This window comes from Notothenia coriiceps, unplaced genomic scaffold, assembly GCF_000735185.1.
Source record: "Notothenia coriiceps isolate Sejong01 unplaced genomic scaffold, NC01 NC01_scaffold00035262, whole genome shotgun sequence".
NCBI lineage: Eukaryota > Metazoa > Chordata > Actinopteri > Perciformes > Nototheniidae > Notothenia > Notothenia coriiceps.
In genome coordinates this window covers 131,433-155,740 of record NW_011367963.1, presented here as the reverse complement: position 1 = coordinate 155,740, position 24,308 = coordinate 131,433, and the positions used below count along the sequence as shown (strand labels likewise).

General features: G+C 39.7%; 1 protein-coding gene across 3 annotated transcripts in view; it reads right to left on the bottom strand.

The window, feature by feature from the left end:
* Positions 1-3,653: 3,653 nt before the first annotated feature.
* The window catches only part of usp53a (ubiquitin specific peptidase 53a), a 32,931-nt gene continuing 12,276 nt past the window's right edge, over positions 3,654-24,308 (bottom strand). For 2 of the 3 annotated variants that reach the window (XM_010791169.1, XM_010791170.1), the window contains 11 exons: positions 24,080-24,161; positions 23,255-23,401; positions 21,013-21,162; positions 18,779-18,947; positions 17,566-17,706; positions 15,771-15,917; positions 12,477-13,305; positions 11,337-11,404; positions 6,293-6,359; positions 5,330-6,024; positions 3,654-4,842 (listed from right to left, as the gene is read on the bottom strand). In XM_010791169.1, coding sequence (XP_010789471.1) covers positions 4,766-4,842; positions 5,330-6,024; positions 6,293-6,359; positions 11,337-11,404; positions 12,477-13,305; positions 15,771-15,917; positions 17,566-17,706; positions 18,779-18,947; positions 21,013-21,162; positions 23,255-23,401; positions 24,080-24,161 — 2,572 coding nt within the window. In that variant the 3' untranslated portion in view covers positions 3,654-4,765. The remainder of the gene's footprint in view (positions 4,843-5,329; positions 6,025-6,292; positions 6,360-11,336; positions 11,405-12,476; positions 13,306-15,770; positions 15,918-17,565; positions 17,707-18,778; positions 18,948-21,012; positions 21,163-23,254; positions 23,402-24,079; positions 24,162-24,308) is intronic. The other variant, XM_010791171.1, reaches the window with a different exon arrangement.

The following is a 24,308-nucleotide window of genomic DNA, read 5'->3' as shown; positions in this document are numbered from 1 at the left end:
TTTGGCAGATTAACTAAAGGTGTGCGGCTGCTGCGGTGGGGAAAGATGAGGCTGAACTTACAATGGGGTTTAATGGAGACATGTTGAAAGTTGTTGTCACTTCATGCCCTCAAAAGGCATTTTGTTTAATTATTTTTGCTTAATTTTTTATATTTTTCAAGCTACGAGATGTTTTCCTACGTTTCTCATGAAAAATGATGTAGGGTTTGGGAATTATGGCAGGTTTAAAAGAAAATATGAAGGCAAACTAAATCTGTCCTCCACTCTAGCTGTGACATCACGCACTCTAAAATCTGAAGAAGGCCTCTTTACCAAGGTCTGAACAATGTTTAATATCTCTAAAAGTATGAATCAGATTTTAAAGTTGTGTTACACGAATAATGTCAGAAAGATGTGTAACATTTTAAAGTTGGAATGAGGTTTCTGAGTGAAAGTATGAAGGAACAGTTAGCAGTTGAAGTCGCATGAAGACTTTTCAAGTCTGAAGAGTTTCTCCATTGACTTCCATGTTGAAAATGTGATGAATTATGGGATATATCTCTGGAATTATGAAAGTTATGAATGAGAAAAGTAATAGCCATCGATTCCCGACCGAGATGAACGTTTTGATGTTAGAACGGAGTTTCTGCGATGTGGAATGTGGGAGCATAAGAGGCGCAAAATAACCCGGCGGAATAATAAAAAAGAATTTTGTGCGTAGAAGAACAAGTAGTTGGAATGCTGTATCAGCATTCCCACAAAATTAGGCGTTAACTAGGCCTAATTAAAATGCGCTAATTTGCATGCAGTTACCAAGGCATTGCAGGTGAAAAGGCTAAAACTAAAAAACTAAAAAGCGTATTTATATAGCAGTTACTTACGTCAAGTCAGTATTTTCCCCTGAAATGTTATGTTTAAATATGCAGATTAGCTTTAAATCTATAGATGAATTCCGACATGGTAGTAAAACGAACACCATTTATATGTGTTTTTGGAAGTTTTCTTTCCATTAGAGTGAAAGAAAAGAGAGTGAAAGAGACCAAAATACCAAAAAGTACATGAAAAAAACATATAATGTCCTTAAACAGTAACTTCATAATTTAGATGGTTGGCTGCTCATTTAATAACTATTAAGTGTACTAGTTTGTTGTCTGCTGTGTGAGGGTATTAAAATAAATTGGTCAGTAAGTCAGTGATGTGCAACTATAATGAACTTTTTTTTTTAAACATTTTTTTATAAATGACTATGGGAAGTGCCCTTTTTCTCACTAGAGCTCCTGCCCCCCAAAATGTCTGTGCACGTCCCTGCTCCTAAGGCCTTCTAGAAGTTAACTCGAAGAAAGCTACAGGTGTGTCCATTTAAACGCAACATTTTTCTCAGATAGCAACACAGCAGCAAAACACACCCAAAATCTATATTTTATCAATTCACAGGCCGTAGATACTTCAATATCAATTATCTTAAAAGAACACTATTTTATTTATGGAAATTAAAGTAAAAATACTGTTGAGCTGCAGTATAAATGAGGAGCCTCTTATTGACAGCATGGTTTGTTAAGGTGTCTTCTTAAGGAAAGCACTACATAAATATAGTTGTTAGTAATGTTTTCGAGCTGTGTCTTTGTTAAATCACGAAATACTGAATGTGTTAAGAGGTTTTTCAATTATTAAAAGCGGAAAACTGAGAGGAATAAAGCCAGCCTGACTCACCAGGGAGGAGCTGCACTTCATGCCGACATCCGGAGGCCTGTCCCGGGCCCCGGGGTCGGTGTCTGCTCTTCCTCGGTGGAACTTCCTGGAAGTGTTTAAGGCTCGACGACATGAAGTTGAAACCTTCTTCTGTTGGGATTCTCCGGTGGTACTCAAGGAAACAGTTGATCATTATTGTCTTTCTTAACTTTTAAATGTAATAAAATCACTTTTAAATGACAGTTTTGTGTCCTTGTTTCTGTGTCTCCCTCGCGAGGTCCAGCAGGTGATTTAATTAACAGCAGACACTAAGTTGCGTTCAATAACTCCTCTGTAAATCCGCATTTTACGAAGATACGCAGAATCCTTCATTTTTCTTTCAGAAAATAAAATGTTGACACGATTTTTGTTTATTTATGTGCACATACGTGTAGCCTTTAAAAAATACAGTAAGTATTTAATTAAAAAAAGTTTGAACATTGTGCAGGAGAGGTACATTTACCTCTTCTGTCAGATGTCAAAATAAAGTAAAATATTAGTGAGTTTACTTGGACTACAAATCACATGTAATACTTTTCTGACAGCGTTTGAATGCACCCAAACAGACAGACCATGAAGCAATACAATCATCATTTAAATTGGCAATTTTAAAGTGAACACAATTATTGTTACTGTGGAAGACAGTCAACTCTGTGAGGTGCCGAGTGAGGGCAGGTGGAGTTTTATGAGGAAGGGAAGGACTGAGATGAGTGGAAAACGTGAAAAAAATGATTGTGATGATGAAGGATGTGAGTAGAGACAGATAGTGTGTGAGAAAAGAGAAATGAGAAAGAGGAGTGTGACTGTGAGCTCAGTTGAGAGCCCGTAATGAAGCCGGGCAGCTGCAGAGGAGGGGCCATCACTGATGGGTAGTGAAGGACACACACACACACACACACACACACACACACACACACACACACACACACACACACACACACACACACACACACACACACACACACACACAGAGAAGCAGACAGCTGAGATTTAAACAACACCATGATAGACAGGCCATGCAGTTGAGGAGCAGAGTTCATTGTCAGGACTGAATTCATTGCAGGTTGTGCATTATGCCTTTCCTGCAGTGAACATTGCACATTTAATTTCCCTGTCTGAGACTGACATTTTTAAAAATCATTATGCCTTCATAATTGTATTTGTGAATTGTCTTCCTACAAGTAGCAACACATAGTGTATTCGATGCGACTGAGTGGGTGCAAAAATCATAAACTACAGTATCTAGTTTTCCATTACACGGTTGCCATTATTTGAGCATAAGAGTTTTGTTTTCAGATATGCACGTCTTTTTTTGAATAACTTATTTTGGATATTTCAATATGGTGACAAGGAAAACAAGTTTCCTCTGTCTTTTTTAATCCAATGTTTAACGAGGTACACGCTCCACCTGCGTTAATGGAAATACTTGCATTCACAGAAATGTGTCATAGAGGCTAACTGAGATACAGAGTGAAACTAATAATCAACATATTCAAATACATTTGCAGACAGGGCCTGACAATGAAGTAAAATAAGGATAAAGTGTGTTTTGCTACTACTTAAAGCCAAAGGAAAGATTGAAAACACTCTTTGTTCATAAAGGCCATCCGTGGTATATTTCAATACAATCATTTAATGTGGTTTGATTCATTTTAATTAAGAAAAAAAGCACAGGATTATAATAACTGCATGACCACATTTTGGGGATGTTCCATAGTCAGGGTTTAAAAATGGAAGCTGCATTACGTAAAAGTAACAGCAGGTGGCAGCAAATCACTTAATTTCTATATTTCCCAGTATGTGTAAATACAGTGATGTGCATTTTTATTTTTTAGTGAAGACAGCAAGGTTTATCATGAGACCAGGTTATCTCTTGATAAATATTAAAGATGATCAGCGTTGTATTCTTAACTTTGTGAAAAATATATCATTGGTCAACACAAAAATATGGTTAAATAAAATTGTTTATTTAACAATTATTAATCAATAAAAATAAAATAAAATGTTACAAAAAATCTTTACAAATCATGGCTCCACTTTAATCTTATCCTGACATAGAAAAATACAAAAGGCACTGTGCATTAGAGTCTGCTGCATATAGAAAACATTTCGAACAAAATATAGTCTACCACTCAGATTTACAACATGTTATTATTAATAACCCCCCTTCAAAAAACAAACACCTCATCCATCTCGAGATGAGAATTTCCCATGTCAATGTCCGACCAGTGCAGACTCGCTGCTAATAGGAGTATCTTTTAAGAAACACGACTGAAAATCAAACAACTGATTAGTCTAAAGACAAAGAAATAAAGCTTGTAACTGTACTGGAGTGTAAGAAGAAACATAAGATAAATACAGTTCAAAGACACAAAACACAATAAGGGATGTGTGGATGTGCATATGAGGAGAGTTACTGTACCACAAACTTTTCAACCAATAAGCAATCAGTTAACCCAGAAACGTCAAGTCCCTGAACACCACACAGGTGTGCAGAGATATGTTGGTTTATTAAACCTCCTCTGGTTGAACATTAAGGAAAATATGGATTCACATGTATTCTCGGGATCCATTTTTAGGTCGTGCCAAAACAGTGTTCTTCAGCATACACTGAGAGGGGGGTATTAATGTCAAACTAGAGCAGATAAACCAAAACACTGAAATGTGACTTGTTAAATAAACACATGAAAGATTCCTTAGAGTGAGGGGAAGGAGAACTGCAAGAAATATTTCTTAGTGTAAAATAAATCTTGTGTGGTAAAGTGGCTTTTTTGTGACACATTCTCTACAAACCAAACCCTCCAATCATTATTCTCTGTACCTTTATGGTGCTATATACTGTGCAAATTCACTTTTCATTTAAAGCTTTGAGTAGTTTTTACCAAAAAAGCAACTTTTAAGGACACATGCCATTCTTTTACAATCTCTTTGGCATCCAGCTTCAAGTCCTGCTTTCTGTCGGGAGGAGTCACACTTTGGAGCAGTCGTAGTGCAGAACATTTCCTCTAGGCTTCCAGTCTCTGAATCAAACAAGTCCATTGATGATTCTCTTCTAAAATCATAAGAAGCCATGCTCGTCCAGTCCTTTAGGAGTGATGGGGTTCCACTTTGCAGTCTTCTTTGTGGTGGAATAGCCTGCAGGACAAAAAAAAACACTGAATTAATGCCAGAGAAAAAGTTACGCAATTTGTATGAATGGTAGTGGTAAAATGATATGTATTAATGCACTATATTCTTTCATTAAGGCTTAAGCCAACACCAGGAAAGGCCACGACACTAACACTGTTTATTTCTTATTTATGCAAGTTAACATGTTTTCATCTTCCAGAAAATGGAAGTTAACACATTTTGTTGTATTTTATTAGTTGCAAATAGTAATAAAAGTATATCTATGCTTAAGCCATTTGCTGATGAATACAAATAAAATAATGTAATCGTGTAATCCCTTCCCCTACTTCTTTTGTTTTTTTGTGTGAGCCTTGTCTTGGTAAATATATAATAAAATCCATATGAGAATAAAGGTTCAAAAGAAACGATATACCTGCTCCCTAAATATTATCATCAGCCATAAAGGTGGAGCATTAATAAACAGCATGAGTAACATGACTAATGCTCATGGTACCTGAGTCTCTGCTCCTGGAGCTCTCTGCAGGCTGAGGCTCGGGCAGGGGGAGTCTCCCCTCAGCGTCACTCTCCCCTGACGACGTGTGCTCCTCCGCCTTCACGTGCACGGCAGTCTTCTTGTGGTATTTGGCTCGGTAGGTGTCCGTCATACAGCTGTCCACGGTGAAGTAGGTGGTGGGCAGAGCCATGTCGGTCACACTGGGGAAGTCCGTACCGTCATCGTGCCCGGGCTTCGGACTCGGGAACCTCTCCTCGCTCTCGCTGGCCGAAAACTCGTTCCTGTCCTGATCTGATGACCCCGACTTGGAGCTAGCGTCTGACGAGAGCCGGTGCTCCGCAGGAGTCTCAATCCACCTCCGCAGGGTGGTGTGTGAGAGCGCAGACGAGCCGTTTCTAGGCTCTCGTATCGGCAGCTCCGGCGGGTGGGAGTAACCGCTGCCAAAGTTCTTGGGGGGTAAAGGTGGGGGGTAGTGGTGTGCGAAAGGTTCCGAGTGGGCGACAGTGTCTTCGTGTTCAGAGAAAGGTCCAGCGAGGTCGTCTGAGCTGTTCCACTCGGAGCTGCTCGTCTTGGCTAAGTACCTAGACCCCGGGCTCACGGGACTGCTGTCCACGTTCTCCTCATGCTCCTCGTGCTCGCTGTCCACACCGTTGACCTTCTCGAAGATCCCTGGAGTGTATCTGAAGGCTCTTCTTCTGTTCCAGAGCAGAAACACAAACCACAATCAGAACCAGGTTTAGTTTCAAGTAGGAAAGTTACATAAACACAATAAGTTGGAAGGACCCAGCATGGCATACTTTGAGATGCTGACCAGTGAAAAAACGTTTTATTCTTGCACTTAATATATATATTAAAACCCTCTCAATGTCTACTTTCAAAGAACTTCCATACCACCTCAAAAAGACAAACTTTCAATTATTTTAAGGAATAGTTCAAACCATGTTTTTACTATATTTTGCTCACCTTTGTATTGGTTTTCCAGAGAGGCTGTCTGTATCATGTAGATCTGGAGATTGTCTTCCGTTCTCACCTGGAGAAAAATAAATCCATGAGCATTTTATATGACAACATTTGTAAAGTCATGGTCATCACTAGCAGTCAAAAAATATCACATCTGTCTTGGATTTCTATTCGAACACAGCTACAGTATTTTCCCTGTGTCTCTGCAGCATGTTATCTAACCGAGGTCATGGTGAGAGGAAGCATCAAAGCAGTGAGTCTGGCAGAGCACCCTCGGGTCCCGAGTGTACCACTGACTGATACAGCTAAAGAACGGGGCCCTCATAGGCAGAGTGAAACAGTAAGCACCCTGAATGAACTCCAGCAGGTTCACAAACTCATGGAAGCAAGGAGATCTCCCAATGTGGTGTCAATATGCGCTGCAATATTTGGAGATTATAGCACGTGTGGTGTAGCACAGGTGTGGGCTGGTTTGGAGCTTAGCCACGTTAGCAGGGTGGGTGTGAATTACAAGAGACAGACAACAGCTGGGTAACAGGACGAGGAAGAGAGTGAGCACCATCTGCGATGTGTCAGCAGACCCTCCTCTCCCCCCCCCCGTGCTCTCTCAAAGCATTAGCGGCTAAATCCTTTGTGCTGGCATGCAATTACGCCGGGGTCAGACTGCAGACTCCAGATCCCCTACCCAACACTGTTGCATGTTTAAGCCCGCTAAGTCCATGTGGCAATTCACAATTTGATGACGCTGATCTGCAATGTTGGCAAGCGACGGCAACAATATCTTCTCGCAAAACGGGGAAAAAAAGATGCAGTTTACAATGCTTTCTCTCTCTGAGATCCCCTCATCTTTACGGTCAGACTGTTGCCAGGAGAAAGCTTGAAGGCGAAAGCAGCTGGAAACCAAAAAAGGGCAACAAGGCTGTGTTGTTGTCGCTGTCCGTCCGCTGTGGTTAAAATCAAAAGAGTTTTCGGAAAACAGCTATCAAATAATTGCTGAAGACCACCAGACTTATCCCACAGACAAGAGTGTTGATCTCCTGAGCTCACCATTGCATGTGTCTGTTTTCTTCAAAATAAAAACATTTGTATATACACAATTGAAGTATTTTATCAACAGCACAGTATTTAATTGTACATGCACCATTATATCACTTCAACCTCCTTATTTCTTTGTGTTTTCTACGTTGCCCGGCACTAGCTTTTGTGCATATAAAAATAAAACCTTTGAATTTATAATCCCATTTGAATTTTATGTAAATTCCTCAGGTTCAGGGTCTGGCTGGTCTCCAGAAAACATTCACTTCGGTGGAGTTCTGGGATCACTGCTGTATCTGCAGAGCCAGAGAAACAGATGTAGCGAAGGTGTCCAGCTGTTTACATGGCCTACTGCACTGCATGGATTAAGCTGTAGCTCAGTGGCATTCAATGCGCCATCCCAAACTGGTGTACATTAACATTTCTCCTGGTATTTCCACGTTAACTGGAAAGCATGAAGTCAAGTTGCTAAAAAGGATTAAAGAATGTGATGCTGTCTAACATGCATACATGTTTTTAGTTTTTGCAGTAAAGTGAAATAGGCACCTTTCTGCAGTTTTCCACTAAAAGGACATTTAACTAAGGGAGTTTTCCAACATACCATCTGCCCGAGTGTGAAACTCCCAGAGAAAATAGAAACATGTCCTCAATACAAATCAAGACATGCAAAACAGTTCTGACAGCCCTTTGAAGTTTTGTTGATGTAGGATGTTTGTTGACAATAAACTAAAAACTAATTTCACGTTTTTGGGGTTGTCGAGTTGAGATTTTAAGTTCTGCTGTCTGCGGTTCTTCAAATTCCTGAACATCAGTCAGACTCGCATGCATATTTGCAGTTCAGCTTTTCATTAGACCCAAACTATGTGGGGAGGGGAAATAAAAACTGTATCTGTCCGTGGCCTAACTCCAAAAAGTCATCACATGTAATTACAAATAATTTAGCATAGCCTTTGTTTATGGGCCAAGAGGAAGATTAAGCCACAATGAAAATATGAACTCTATTCTATGGCATTTACACATTACTGCTGAGGAACATTAAATCCTCAACACATTAACTAATAGATACAGTCACTCCAGAAAATGTAAATCCAAATACCAGAGTAACACTTGGGTCACCAGGAGAATAATACAAAAAAAAGGATAAGATGCACTGGGGGAAACATTATAAATAAATAAAATAAGTTATTACAAAAATACCAGTTGAAAATACTTAATTCGTCATATGAAAAGAAATGCATCTCACAGGAGGACCATTAAATATGTTGTAAACCTCCAAACTTTTCACCATCTCTAAATATATTTTGTTTCTAATTCTCATGGTTGTTCTCCCAGTCCATCATTTTTTTTTTTTACAAGTTCCTTACATTTGAATTTATGAAGTTATCATCTTTAGTCCAATTTCCGGTAATTTGTAAAGAAGTGGGAATTTTTCTTTTGGACCATTGAGGGAAATCTGAAAATATTTGACAGCTCTCTTACTGTTTTTTTTTTCCAGAAGCTAATTCTACCAGCATCTTGAAGTTCATTGTGTGTACCTACTGTGAATTTAGGGATTCCTAAAATATATAAATTGTATTTTACCACGTGTATTATTTCCAATGTTTTGAGTTAGGTATTTCAAGCACGATTGTATAAGGTCAATTTTCTCATGTATATTTTCCATTATAGCTTCTCAATTAAGTTTCTATGTCTCAAAAAGTTCTTAAGGACAAGTTGAGAAAATGTGTTACTCTCAACATACAGTACTGTATCGCAGGTTGAAGCGTTCCCATGACTTGACAGCAGCGACCTTTCATGCTGTTTTAGACAAAATGCTACACCGTGTGAATTTCAGTATAAAGCAACGGGATGAGATTTATCCACGACACAAACAGGTTGTGATTAAGGTGAAAAGCAGGCCCCCAAACATGGACATTAGGTCAAAATGAGCGAGCCTGCTGTGCTCCAAATGTCAAGTCCCCACTCCCCGCCTACATGTGTCTGAGCTTCAGGAAGGATTTGGGACTTCAATAGACTGCAGCTCAGGCCGGACTGCAGCTGAACTCAGGCCAAAGAGCCTCAGCACACATTAACTGCAGCTTGTCAATACAGTTTGCAGACAGCAGGGTGAAAATATCCCAAACTGATGTTAAACTGAGAAGAACTCATAGATCAGAGATTGTTAGCCAAGTTAACAATTCAAACATTAGTCAAGTTAATCCAAACTAACTCAAGATACAGCTGTAGATACTTTTCAAATACATAAATAAGTCATGTTACGAATAAGAAGAGGTAAGTGATTAAGAGGTGGTTTAGTGTATGATGGCTGTCATGTCCCCTTAAAGGCACTAGGGGGCAAACAAACAGCGTGAGTAAATGAAAAGCTTTACCAAGTGCTTTAGTCAACTAATCAATAAGGCAGAATAACAGAACAATAATGTACCTTACAGAGATATCAGAAAATGCTGTTTTCAGTCTATTCCATATAAAAGGTTTGATGCTTTTCTCAGTTGTATATCATATAAAAGTAAATATGTTTGGGTTTTGAATAAAACAAAGTATTGAACAACATATTTGTGGAAATGGGATGCATGCTTTTAACTATGTTGGTACATATTTAGACCAAACCATTGCTCTAGAAAATGATCTGCATTACATTTATATTATAAATATTAGTTATTTGCAGGCCTGCACAAATGTCACATTGTCTACATACACATTTGTACAGAATGTAGGTTTGGGCATTTCATTAGAAACATACATTTAATTAGATGAATGTGAACAAAAGGATATTGCAGCATTGTGGATTATTTTACACAAAGAAATATCTTTGCATGTGCTCACAGCATTTAACTTGTTATCCCAACTCACTGCACTTGTGTAAAAGCTATCTTCAACTGTGTATAAAACTGAAGGCAGACCCAATTGTAGCTGCTGTTTATGCAGCACTGCAGAACTCTTTGGGACCTTGAAATAACTGCAGTACAACTAAATGGCATTTCATTGCCTCATGTTTGAATACCACCTTCTGACAGGCCCAGTCGTGGCATTTTCTGCCCGGCCGGGCACAGCTGGGCGGCCCCTGCAAACTCACTCATCTCCCCCTCTACCCAGGATTAACTCTCCTGCTGAGGGAATTAGTGAGGCATTCTTCAAGATATTTGTTCGTTTTCCTTCCTTTTCTCTATGATATCTCATGCACGATGAGCTGGATACAAAATGTGAAGTGTGCCGAGGCGACAGACCGCCTTGCGCTATTCAAGAAATGTAATCTCCCTCCATCCTGTCTGTAGGATAAAAATAATCTTTTTTGCAACTGCACAACATGACTCATTTTAGGCTTATCATGCTTTATCTTTACAGGCTTTTTTCTTTAACAGTAGTGGTTTCCAAACTCATAGAAGAGCAGTTATTAATTCTGATAAAGAAGCTTTTTTTATTCACTGCAGTTAACAATTAACATGTTTTCCCTCCCTTGTATTTACATTACGTCTGTGGGAACAAAGGTCCAGGTTTTTATCTCCATGCCTAACTTTTAAAAGGGTTTGCTTAGCAATAAAGGAGACTGCCACACTTAATTGTAAAAGGCGATTCTTTCCAGTTTTTCTACCCGGCTTGATACTTCTGTTAAGCTCATGTACATTTCTCTGTGTGCTGCATGACATAAACTTTACTCAGGATAAAAAAAAGGTCAAGGCAAGGAAGCAGAACACACGTATTTCCATACAGTACCCCTTCAATCAGGAGGTGACCTTACAGTACTGATGGCACAATAAATCACGGAAATTGCTCAGTGCCATCTTAATGTTTCAGTTCCTTACACAGAGGGGAACTTTCTTTAATGTCAGGGCCTCTGCGAAACATTGACACTTTAATCTGTGGCTTATTCCCACAGAGTAACAAAGAATATGTATTTGTTCCTTAGCGACACGTACCAAATGCCTAAATATAAACACATCTCAACCACCTGCTGATGAGCCGAAGTGGCTGAAATGAAGTTATGTGCAGAAGTAAGACATTATTTTTTACTTACCAGTGGAAAATGAAGAGTGCAATATTTCAGCTATCAAATCATCACTTCTTCTCTGAGGGAAGTGATCCCTAAAAAACAAAAATAAATTAAATTATTCATGCCCAGTGGACTGAAGATATTCCAGAGTTTGATCTTTCACCAACCATTTAAAGTTAAATACATGCAGCAAAAAAGGAGGACTAAACCTCCATGACCTCAGCCTGAACATATGTTTTAAGTGCTATACTTTCCATCTACTATTAAGTGCATAAAGATGTATGAAAACGTCATGCCATTATACACAATAAAGTAACACATGTATACAAGTTTTAGGCTTTAATCCAAGCCTCTGACCAGATGTAACCATATGTTGATACAAAGATTATCAAAGCAGCACTTTAGAGTCAAGAGATAGGTTTGAATAATTCACCAGGAGTTAAGGGAGCGAGTTTTTCTGCTATTCTGGATCAAACAATCAAACAAGCACTACAAAGCCGAGGAGTGACAGCGCGGCATAATAAGGCCGGCACATCTGCCCTCTGTGCATTTATGTTAAATGGGCCTTGCTATTCTTAGAAGATTTTGTTTGTATTGTTTAATCATTTAAAAATGGCAGCACTTTTGAGACGCACTTCCTTAAATGAGTCTGGCATGGGATGACGAAGCTGCAGCAACAATTGTGTAATAGTCATCTCTGTGTCATTCTTTGCAGAGTGTACTCAGCTGAGCTCAGACTACATTAGTACAGAGTGCTCTGGAGGCGAAACACAATCTGCATTATCATGTACAAAATGTAAATATTCACCACTGATTGTTATTATAAAATGTGTTTTATTTTCCATCTGATGTGCCATTAAGTATGGTAATTGTTTTCTAGATGAATTGAACATTAAATCACTTATTTGGGAAGTCCAAAACCAAAACATATGAACCGTTTGGTCTATAATCAAAAGATATTTACTGCTGATATGATATACTAATTAAGAACAGAATATGAGGCTATTCTTATAATGTTCTTAACTTTACTTACCGTTAAAGATACATTTATAATCCAAATATTTCTCCAGCTCTACCCCTTTGTTTACTTTCCATTCTTGTCAAAAGTGCTGCATTTCTTGTATAAAATGTGCTAAACAGAAAAGGTTTATGAATAATATGTACCTGGTCAGGTGCAGCTCAGGGATGGGCCTCAGGTCTTTTGAGGACAGGGTCTCCACCACAGGGGAGTCCAAGTTAGCGGAGCCGTTGCTGAGTCTGTCGCTGCTCTCGTATCCAGACTCGGTCCTCTGCATCTTCCAGTTGTCGCTCCGCACCTTCAGGGCTCCCGAGCCCTTCGACCTGTCCTTGTCGCTGTAGCCCCCCCGCCCCTCTGAGTCCAGCGAGCTGCGGCTGCCCCCCGTCTCGTGCCTCTGCTCGTCCTCGTAGATGGTCATCAGGCTCTTGGGTTTGCGTTCCTCTCGGCCTCCCCACGTAAAGTCTCTGTCTCGCTCTCTCTCTCGCTCTCGCTCCCTCTCTCGCTCCCTCTCTCGCTCTAGGTCTCGCTCTCGGGTAGGAGACTGACTGTTGGGTCTCCTGCGGGGGCTGTGCTGCCTCCTCTCCTGATTTACTGCATTACCCCCACTCAAAACACTGTCAACATTCAGCGCCTCTCTCATGGGCTTCCAGGGCCGGCTGGGCCTGCTCCGGTTTGTCCCGGCGCTTCCGGGACGTTCCCTGGATTCCTGGCTGCTGTCCGAGTCGTATCCGTTGGAGACCGGTTCCACCCTCCGACTGTGGTGGCTGCTGGTGAAACTGGGAACACTGGGCAGCACCTGGACCCTGGAGGTAGAGCGGACGGGCTCCTGTGAGGGGCGTACTCCAAGGTGGGGGGTGCGTTCAGTACGAGTGGGACCCTTCCCCTGGCTGCTGTACAGACGGGTGTCCACGTGCTGCCTGAAGCCGTTCTCAGGGGGGGACACGGAGCGAGAGTACGTCCTGTCCGGAGCTGGGTCTGGTTTGAAAAAACAGAAGATTGATAAGAACCTGAACAATACATTAATAGATACTATATAACAATACATGTTTTACATTAATGATTCAACAATATCTGGTTTCAAACGTTTTTTCTTGCATTTTTATGACTTTTGGAATTCAATGTCTTTTAATACTAGTAAAGATCTGTAGGAACCATGCCTGAATTTGATCATAACGCATTCAAAAAGTAATTAGAATGACCACTAGAAAATATTCATGTAGAGCCCCTATGGGAATTATAATACACTATAATCCTTGTAATAAAAAAAGTGTCATTGAGTGACAAGCAATTATGGTTGACCTTATGTGGCGTAATACAATTATCATTGTTATCAGGCATTATTAATATTTGTGACTGACTTCAACTTTCATTTTAAAGTTGTATAAGTGTGTTTATTATGCAATAAAGTCATTGAAAGTGTCAGTGTTGGCATCGACAATTTAATCGTATAGTCATATTTGTCCTGCTGAAACTGATAACAAAAAGACAGCGTAATGAATAACACTTTCACTGACACCTCAACACAGTGCTAAAGCCTGGTGCATGCTGGGAGAAAAGTGTGTGTGGGGGGGGGGGAATGACGACAACAGGGTTCCTGACATTTATGCCTGCAGATGACAGAGAGGTGTGAATTACAGCCGACAGGAGTCCATTCTCCTCTCTGGTGTCTACAATGCAAGCTCACACATATCCATGCATATACACACGATAAAGAAAGCGCTTTGGTGTGTGTGTGTGTGTGTGTGTGTGTGTGTGTGTGTGTGTGTGTGTGTGTGTGTGTGTGTGTGTGTGTGTGTGTGTGTGTGTGATGTGTTATGGATGTGCGTCTGCTGTTCCAAGGACACTTCCAGCCATAATAGCCACTTTCGGAATATATAGGTAGACATCCTTCCTGGGAACAAGTTCATTAATGTCAAGCTTTACATGCACACACACACGCACGGAAGGGACATTGCTCAACAATTGTCTGCATAATGAATATTTTCATATAAATTACAATCTTTATTATTTATGCGGTGAATAATTCAAAGTAACAAGGTTAGTAATCGATATGCAGATGATCATGTTGTTGGTGAAGTAAACCTAAATCTTCTAAATGAAATCAAAAAAGGTCATTCTGATTAATTATGCAAGGTAAATGCATTTTATGTAACTTGAAGCCAACACTGCTTATGCTAGTGTTAACGTCATCATCTAAATAAATTGGAAAATGTGATGCGTGGTAATGCTTGAGGGTACAAAAAGTAAAAGTAATACTACATATAACTGCCACTCTTTGGAAAGAGATATAGTTCTATTGCTTCAGATTTTGCTGACTGGGAGCCAGAGTTAAATCAATTCACACATTGCTCTCTCTCTCTCTTTCTGCTCAGATATATGAAACCGAGGTATTTTCAGGACTTTCTGAAATGTTGTCAACAAAACACAGGACTGTGGATCATTTTGAATCAAGTCTTAATCAAAATCCCGGGGGTTATCCAATATGAGCAGAAAGGGTGCTCAAGCTGTTCTTGGGTGTGTTTTTTCAGAAGATTTCTTAGCAAAATGCTAGCCTGTGAACGAGTCCCCGCTGCTGTATATTTATTCTACTTACATTAACTATAGTGTCACCTCCAGCCCCGCCATTCATCACGCCAACGACACTAGCCTCTTTCAGCAGACTGCATTCAATCATAAAAGGGACTTGAGCTCGCTACCAACACAGGCTGCTGCTGTTGACATGCTGGATTTGGGAGCGTGTGACAATTGTGCTCCATAATCCCTTCACTGATACTTCATTGAAAGCAGTGATGTACTAAAAGAGTATTAAAAGGGTACACCAATCAGCATGCCCATTACAATGTATGGGGTAGAAGGGAGATACAAAGTGTGGCAGGAACATTTTAGTTTAGTTAAACGAACACTAATGAATGCAGTGTTTATATTAGAGTTGTTCAATTAACCATATTTTAACCGAGATTACCATTATGGCTTGCAACGATTACGAAAACAACGTAATCGAAATAAAACGATTATGTTTTTATTATTACTTTTTTTATATAATTTTTTTTTTTTGGGGTTTTCAGTTGAATTATACTTAAAGTTCAGGGTAATCAACTGTTAAAAACATACTGTTCAAATGTTTTCCTCCAATAAATGGATGTTTTCAAAGTCAATGGATAATCACATTTAATAATCGCAATTACAATTATTGACCCAAATAATCGAGATTATGATTTTTGCTTTAATCGAGCAGCCCTAGTTTATATGTTTGTAAATGCCCATGTAGAGTAAAGAGAGGAGGACCAATGGCTGTGAATATGATAGAGGGATGAATGCAGGCTCCACTTAATCCCCTTTCTGACACATTGCTCCCAAACCAACGGTTACATAAGGGCTGGGGAAGTGCAGGCTAGCCATGATGTGTATGTTTATGCACTGTATTGCATGTGCACACTGACCTCTGTAGCGTGACTCCGGCCTCCGCTGGCCGCTCCTCTCAGCCTCTCTTCTGGACGGATGCATCCCTCGCACCTCCGCTGCTCTCTGGGCAACTTCTCGAGAAATCTCTCTGATGCGACCTTTAGGATCGTTTGTGCCAATTTTGACTGTAAAAGAAAAGGAAAGGGAAGTTGTCAGGAATCACTGCGCTCTTATGGAGGAACAGACAACCTGACTCTCTGCTGAATTAGGAAGGGATTTTCACAACTGCAGACTCCACTATATCTATGTATATCTCATACAGTGTACATATAGATATTTATTGTCATTTTCCTTGTCACTTTTTCCCCCCCACTATTTGTCCCTGGTATCCCTAATGCACTGAGCACAGGGTATATGCAGGAATCCTGAAGTCAGATGTAATACCTTTTAAGACCCTTTCCATACATTGTAAGACCTCATCGTTATTTGGAGTTTTAACCGGTTACATTGGCGACACACTTTACTATATACAGTATTGATTGTCCTTCCTCCTTATCTTCCAGCCATTTGGACGCAAACTTGCATTTCCCCATAACGATGTTGTTTAGCAACCGGCGTAAACGGACCTTCGCGCGCTATACAGTGGCGAAGTCCCTCCCCTTCCGGTGGACCTCCATGGGACCTTATTTCGGAAAAATTATTTATTGAAGTCAATGGAGAGAGAAAGATTATCTTTCAATCCCGTTTGAATTGTGCCACGAATTACACATATGATGTTTGTCAATTTAAAAGATAATTTTGCAAGTCAAAAAAGTCACAGTTTGTCGTTAAACTGTTGAAATACCATAAATAAAACTACACAGAATCACACTACACACCTACGCAATGATTACATTCAGGCAGACTGTAGAATACAACCTCTTTGGACAATTTATATACTTCTTGAAAACAAGCTACAAAATGTAATACCTTGGAAAATGCCGTTTAATACTTTTTAGTTGCCTTCATTTTCGCTAAATTGATTTATCAACTTTTAATACTTTTTAAGACCCCGCGGACACCCTGGAGCAGTTGCAGGGAGTGTAGACAGAAGAAATCTCAACATCATTTTTCTGAAATGTAAATGCGGCATTTTCTGCCAGGGAGGGAAAAATATCTCCATGCTGAGGATTTTAAGCTCCGTCTTTGACAGATTGCTTTGAATGATTAGTCATGAAACTAGAAAACATGATCGTACTGTGTGTCAGATTTCAGCAGGAATATAATAAGAACATAATACCAGGAGTTGTCTTGAGATACACTTCAAAGAAACTCGGTGGAAGACCTTAGATATCTGGCTGGTGGAAATTAAAGAACATATCAAATGTATGGGAGAATAAGGTCCCTTAAAGCTTTAATTACAAGTCAAATATGATCACTTTTATTTATTTTACCAGTAGTATTATAAATATATATTGTATGATTAAATTGTACCAAACTTTATATCCAAAATTAATAAAAGAGCAGTCCTTCCTGCTAATTAAGTTGTTGCATCAAATTAAAACTTTAAAATAATCTTCTTCACCCCCAACCCTACCGAGGGTCTCTAATCCCCTCTGTATTACTAACACGGCCAGATTTAGTTGTACAGCGAAGACGTTTAATGATCTTGTCCAAATCTTTCCTTGACCCCACTCTCTGTGGTTGAAAGAAATTCGAAATGAAGCAGTTTTTAAGGAGTCGATTTCATTTTTTGTAAAGACTTAATTAAAGGACTTGTTCAAATAGAAACTTTTGCTGCTTGTTCATCCACATCCTAGGTAAGAAAACTCTCTCTCTCGTTTTCTCTCTTACCTCCCCGACCCACGCTGTCCTGAGCGCTGCCCCGGCTGAAGGTGGAGGGGGTCTTCTGCTTGAAGGAGTCCTGCCCCAGCAGAGCCAGGTTCTCTTTGGTGAGGTCCAGCTTCTTAGGAGCTACATCTGGAGATTCCAAGCCTGCAGAGGACAAAAAGAAGAACATTTTTTAAATTCAAACTGAGGTCATACATGCAGTATCATCTTTTTTCAAGAAACAAAAAGCCATGTTACTTGAATCATATGATAAATAGAGCAAAACAAAAACACTCAAATATTTAAATTTAAAAATCCACACAGCGTTGTGCTTTGTTTTTGCGGGATGATCCAGTTTGGGTGCTCCGTCAGCTCTAAAGAGCGAAGAGTTTGGACCTGGGGCTCGGCCAGCCGGGGAGTTGGAGGAGGATCTCTAAAAGGGATCAAAAGCTGCCCAACCAAACAAATCCCGGGATATATAATCCAAATGACCAGCTGCTCTCATCAACACATTTTCATTACTGCAAGGCCACTAATATATCAGGGATTTTACACGTCGTCCTGAAAAGAGTTGTTTTTTTGGTATCTCTGATTTTTAAATCCATTTAAATCTGTTTTAAAATGAAAGGAATTTTCTATTTATATTGATTCAATGTGTACTCAGAGGAATAAATTACCAGCCGGGCAATAATTCTACTCAATGTGAAAACGTCCTGTCTATTCAAATGTCCATATTCCTGTATTTTTCCTTTTGTTGTTTGTCAAACACACTCCAGTTGGGTGGTAAGAGGAACATTGTATTGTCTCCAAATCCTGCACTATTCTTACGATGAAATACTAAAAGGAGAGTGCACGCCTCAGCTTCATATTGATGGCTGTTTACAGCATGGCACAATAATTAAATAGGTCACTTGGGAGGGGTTCTGGGTCAGTGGAAGCAAAGAGAAACACTCAACAGCAATAATAACAGAGAAAAGCGCTTCAATAAAGATACGTTTTCATTCCCTTAAAACAGGCTATTTTCAATAAATTCCAGACTGTCAAAGCCATTATTTTCAAATCAAAATGTTAACTATGAATGCCATCAAGATTATAAAAAGTTTACAAAATGTATGTGACCCAAAGTAATCAAAGATGATTTACACTCTGCATATAGTCTTTATTAGGCTCCTTATTTCAGCCACAACTGACACATGTTAAGTAGTTTATGTAAAATAAATCCAGACTTAATGTTTACCTTGCACGTCTCCGTTGACGGGGGTCTTGTGGGGGGTCTGGCTGCTCTTTGGTCTCGAAGTATCGTCTGCGGGGATCGCACTCCCGTCGGGGTTGGCGTAAAACAGAAGGAGAGGCTGGAAGTGACCTTTGATACATTTGCTGACCACATCTTTCCACCTGGAGCCGATCTACAGCAAGACACAAAGGAAAGGTGTTCAATGCATCTGTATATGTGAGAAAAGAAAGTGAGAAAGAAAATCCTTCCTTTCCTCGATCCGCCTTCCTTTTTTTATTGAAAAAAGGGTTTAAAATGTTGGATTCTTGTAATGGAAAGTCAAGCTGCCATGGTCAAATTCATTTCATACAAGCAGACAGATTGTTCTTAGAACATCTGGCTTCATTTTACAAAGAGGTTTCAACAAGGTTTTGTTGTGTAAAAGATCTGATGCGAGTCACTTTAAATGATTACAACCCGAACGCAGCTTCTTTTGGAATCACTTTATCTTCAACTAACAGAAAATGGTGTGACTAAAATTAATGTATTTATGTATGTGTAACACACTGAAACCAAATCAAGCCATTAGCCCAACGAGGTGCGTGTCCGACAGAGAGGCAGGCTGCAGGCGAACAGATGCTTCAGTGTGGGGAAAAAAAGAGTTGAGGTAAAGAAGAACTAATGCAAGGCAAACAAAAACACACACAAAGGAATGAGAAAAAGACATTCATAAATGAGAAGAAGAAAAAACTGTGGATGTAGGGCAATGTAACTAATCAATGTTTTTTCCCCAATTACAATTTTGGCATCAATCGACTATAAAACAAGATAATATAAGTTGGAGTTTTGCTTTGGCAGTGCACTAAAACATATTTGTTCTAATTAATTTTAATATATGTTGTTAGATATTGAACCCTGTATTATATATTAATGTTTAGAAGAGTTCAGTATGTTGTGGAAGTACACAGTCACAGAAATGCTGCAGGTTTAAACTCAGGTACAGACTTGGCAGCACCAAGCGCTGTAGCTCCTCCACCTCAGTGGTGGGGGGGTGTGGGGGGGCTGCACACGCAGCACAAGCTGCTGATGGATTGACACGGGAGCCAGCCAGCCGCTGCACCACTGTCCCCGAGAAAATGAAAGGATGTGAAACAAAAGGCATGCTCATATGTGCACACCATGAAAACACAGCTAACATTTAGAGAATTAGGGGCATGAAAGGATACGTGGCCTATAAAGTGTACACACACACACACACACACACACACACACACACACACACACACACACACACACACACACACACACACACACACACACACACACACACACACACACACACACACACACACACACACACACACACACACACACGTACACACACACACTACACTACACACACACACACGCACACACAACTTACACACACACTTACACTACACACTTAACACCACAACACACAACACCGGACACAACCACACACGGGACACCACACGACACACACACACACACCACAGTCACACACACACACACACACACACACACACACACACACACACACACACACACACACACACACACACACACACACACACACCTTTAACTGGTGAAGGGACCCGTAAAAAAATCTATACAGGTTAAGCTCCACTACTGCAGTACTTTGTGAAGATAGAGTTTGGGAACTGCAGTAGAAATGAGGAGGGGGGGGCTCATAAAGGCTCATCAACCCGGAGGCTATGAAGGGCAATCGATGAAGCCTTTATTGACCGATAAAGACAAGACTGAGCTTTGCTACTCTTTGCTGCTGGTGGCAAAAAAGACTTTGATGAGTACTGAGGTGTCCACATTTTGAACTGGAGCCCGTTTGTACAGTAGTAACCTGCGAAGATTGAACTAAAATCATGAAGAAAAAACTGCCCTTGTATATGTTGTCGATCTGTTAGAGGTGTTGACATTCAAATTCAACATTCAAAATGTTTAGTTTTTTTAATGTCTATTGATAGTTTCCATGTGTTGCTGTTTAGCAATCTTAAACAGCAAGCCATAATTGTGTTGTTGTGGTCATAAATGTTGCTCACAATTTGGATGTGTTCCATAATGCAAAAAATAATCACTTTACAATCAAGCAAAAGAAAGAAAATAACTAATTCCCCATATCAAGACAAGCTGGATGCAGTGTATGCTTTGGCATGGATTCTTTCTATGAACTAATTTAGTAATAGACAAATTATTTAATAAAGAGGGCACCCAGATCTTACCTCTTTCACCGTAGCGTCATCGAAGAAGACCCATTTGGAGGACTTGGTGTGGAAGGCGAAGGCACAGTAGTGGCGGCTGGAGTAGCAGATCATCCCCACCAGCAGCAGCTCGCCCTTTTTGGCATGCTCATCCGTCACCCTGTAGAAGAGCTGTGCAGACACACACACACACACACATTAATATATATAAATATATATACAGCAATTACTCAGCGGCCTCAGCACTACAGTAAGTGTGCAGGCAGTGAGTGATGTTGACGGGGGGGGGGGATCAGTTACTCCATCTGTTTATAGATTAGGTCTGAGGGAATGAACCGCCATCGATTCAACAATCAGGACGAATCAGGAGCCGCTTTAAATCCGAGCCTTCACTGCACGTGATATCTGAACTAATTCTACAGTATAAGGCGTGGGAAAATACGAAGGTTTAAGGTCACGATTATCATGGTTAATATTACAAATAAATACACAATAAAATCATCAAATATGCTTGAAATCTCATACAGAGTGGAATCACTTTAACCTTCATTTTTTGAAGAAACTATTTTATTGCATCATATCATTTTAAAAAGATCAATAGTAAGGTCGCCTACATAAATAAATTATAAACATAAAAATCAGCAACATAGCCTGAATCTTTTCTTTCCTAAACAATTTGTGTATTTAAAAAAAAAATCAGGATACATTTTCGTACTTCTCTAGAATGTTAGAGAGCTAAATCAGAGGATATCCATTATTATCCCAATAATGGAAATGCACCGAAATAAACTTACTGTGAGTGTTTTTATTGCAATAACAATAAGATCCTGGACACAGTGTTCTTATTTTTATGGTCAAACGGCTGTTATAAAGAGTGGTTTTCTTTCTTCTTTGCACAAATATCAGCAAGAAATAAAGTCAAGCATTTGGCAGACATAACAAGCCATTTCTCCCGCCCATGTTTCCTGCACAGCCCGTTCTCTGTCTGCCTCTCACTCTCTCAAACAACACATTTCAAAGCAAACTAATGGGGGGGGGGGCTCCATGTAACACCCAATAAAGTCACATGAAACACTCTTTAATGAATTAAGGTCTTTGTGGCACAGTAGTGGGAGGTAGATATATGTATGTGTGTGTGTGTGTGTGTGTGTGTGTGTGTGTGTGTGTGTGTGTGTGTGTGTGTGTGCGCACGCATGTGTGTGGAGGGGGGGGGCTGATAAATTCTGGTATGTTGGTATGCTTGGAAATGCGTGAGCTGTCAAATAAACGCTTTGAATGAAGGAGTTGTGTAATGTGTGGAGCGTTTGAGTAATGATTGCTGTGTTTGCTTGTTGTCCAACACAGTGTCCTCATGTGAACAGGCTACCGAGGAATAATAAAAAGTACATTTTTCAAATACATATTTCATTTATTACCTAATGTGATTTTATGGACTGAAAGGGAGTTACACTGTGTGCATACTTTGGATTAAACATGTGTGAAATATAAACAACTAAAGAAGCATTGAACATGTTATTTTTCCATCTCGGTGACGGCGTGTTCAGCCCACATGTTCTCTCAGACACACACACTCAGGAAACCACAGAATTGAGGGGAGGGGCTTTCTGACCAGGGCTTGTTGATCGCGGCGCCGGCCAACTGGGCATTGGGCGTTGACTGCTTACGCAACGGGCCGACTTACAGAGGAATAAATCCCCACTTTATTTCCCACATATGTTCCAGCGCAACAAAATAAACTGATCCTAAAAACAGCATAAATGACAGCTGTGTGAAAAAAGTCCAAAACGATACTGTCAAACTGAATGATGTCTGGAGAGAGTTACTTCATATTTTTTTTTTATTGAATTACTTCATGTCAAAAGGCAAATGAAATATTCTAGTTTTGTGTTAATATCCATGCTGGAAATCCAGAAACTATTGGGCAAAAAATACCAGAAAGAAGATAAAAAACTAAAATCTTTCGTTGTTTTTATGTATTCAAATGTAGTTGTTGTATTCATTTGGGCTTTGTGGCTAATTATTTATCAATAATTCTACACACAAAACCTATTTTTTTGTTCTTTCTTGTTATTGTTTTCTCTTATTATATTTTTTTCCAATTTATTTTTATTTGGGCTTGATGATTTAGCTCTGACTTGCTGATATTCTAATATGTTGTTACTTGTTTTTCTAACTACTTCCACTACGCAGTGTCTACAAATATTCAAATGCATAAATCACAGAGTGTCAAATGTAAATGAAATGTTGGTTGAAGGTGACTCACCGCAGAGAGACTGAGATGAGGCCCCAGCGATCGGACCACCTCCTCTGTGAGGTCGGACTGATCCGAGTCCCAGACGAAGCCGATAGTGACGATCTCCGGAGAGTTCATGAGGACGCTTCTGATCCGAATCCTCTGACCGCAGTTGCTCTAGAGAACAAGGAAGAAGATGACAGTTTTACTCAAAAGCAACTTCACCAAATGACCAAGTAAGAAATGAATATCAAAAACAAAAATGTTGGAGAACACTCCTTCAAACCATAAAGAAACGGAATTGCTAAAAGTTTCGGCAAGACATTTGTTACTCTATGAAGAAATGTGAAAAATTGCCATGTTTTAATCCAAATTATATGCACATTTTATCAACATTTCGCATAAGTCTGCAAAAGCAAATATGATAAATGCTTTATTCCATTCGTTGCAGTTATTAGGAGTTTGTTCATTGAGAAAAGCAGTAGGTGGAAAACCATTATACCTTTACAAAAGAAGATACAAATCAAGATGACTGAATTAAAAGAGCTCCAGTGGAAGGTCAAACAGTAAAAATAATGAAGAAAATTGCATTTAAATATAACATTTGTTAGTTTCATCATGTATAAAAGTAAGGTAGGTTATTTAATATAAGTGTGGAACAATGAGGAGAATATTTTCCATCTCATCTGGGGGGCAGAAGCTTCATGTATATCATATTTCATCTACTGAACCTGTTAACATTCAGCTTTTAACCATACAACAACTTTTGACCACTGCCAAGAGGAAAGACTTTTCTGTGATACTTCACAATGCATCTCATGTGCTTTGTATAAACACTTTCCAGAGGACACTTACTGGACAGTTACGGAGGTCCCCTATCGTACTTGCTGCTCGTAACAGTTCCCCAAAAGACTCGTGTGGCTGAAGAGTCTGTTGACTGAGAGAGATGAGAAGCATTGTCAGCAAGAAAAAGAGAGACAGATAAAGATAGAGGTATGTGGAGCAAAAGACTACGAAGTGTGAGATGTCAGCTAAAAGGTATATTAATGGCCATGTTGCAGAGGGAGAAATGAGCTGGATGGAT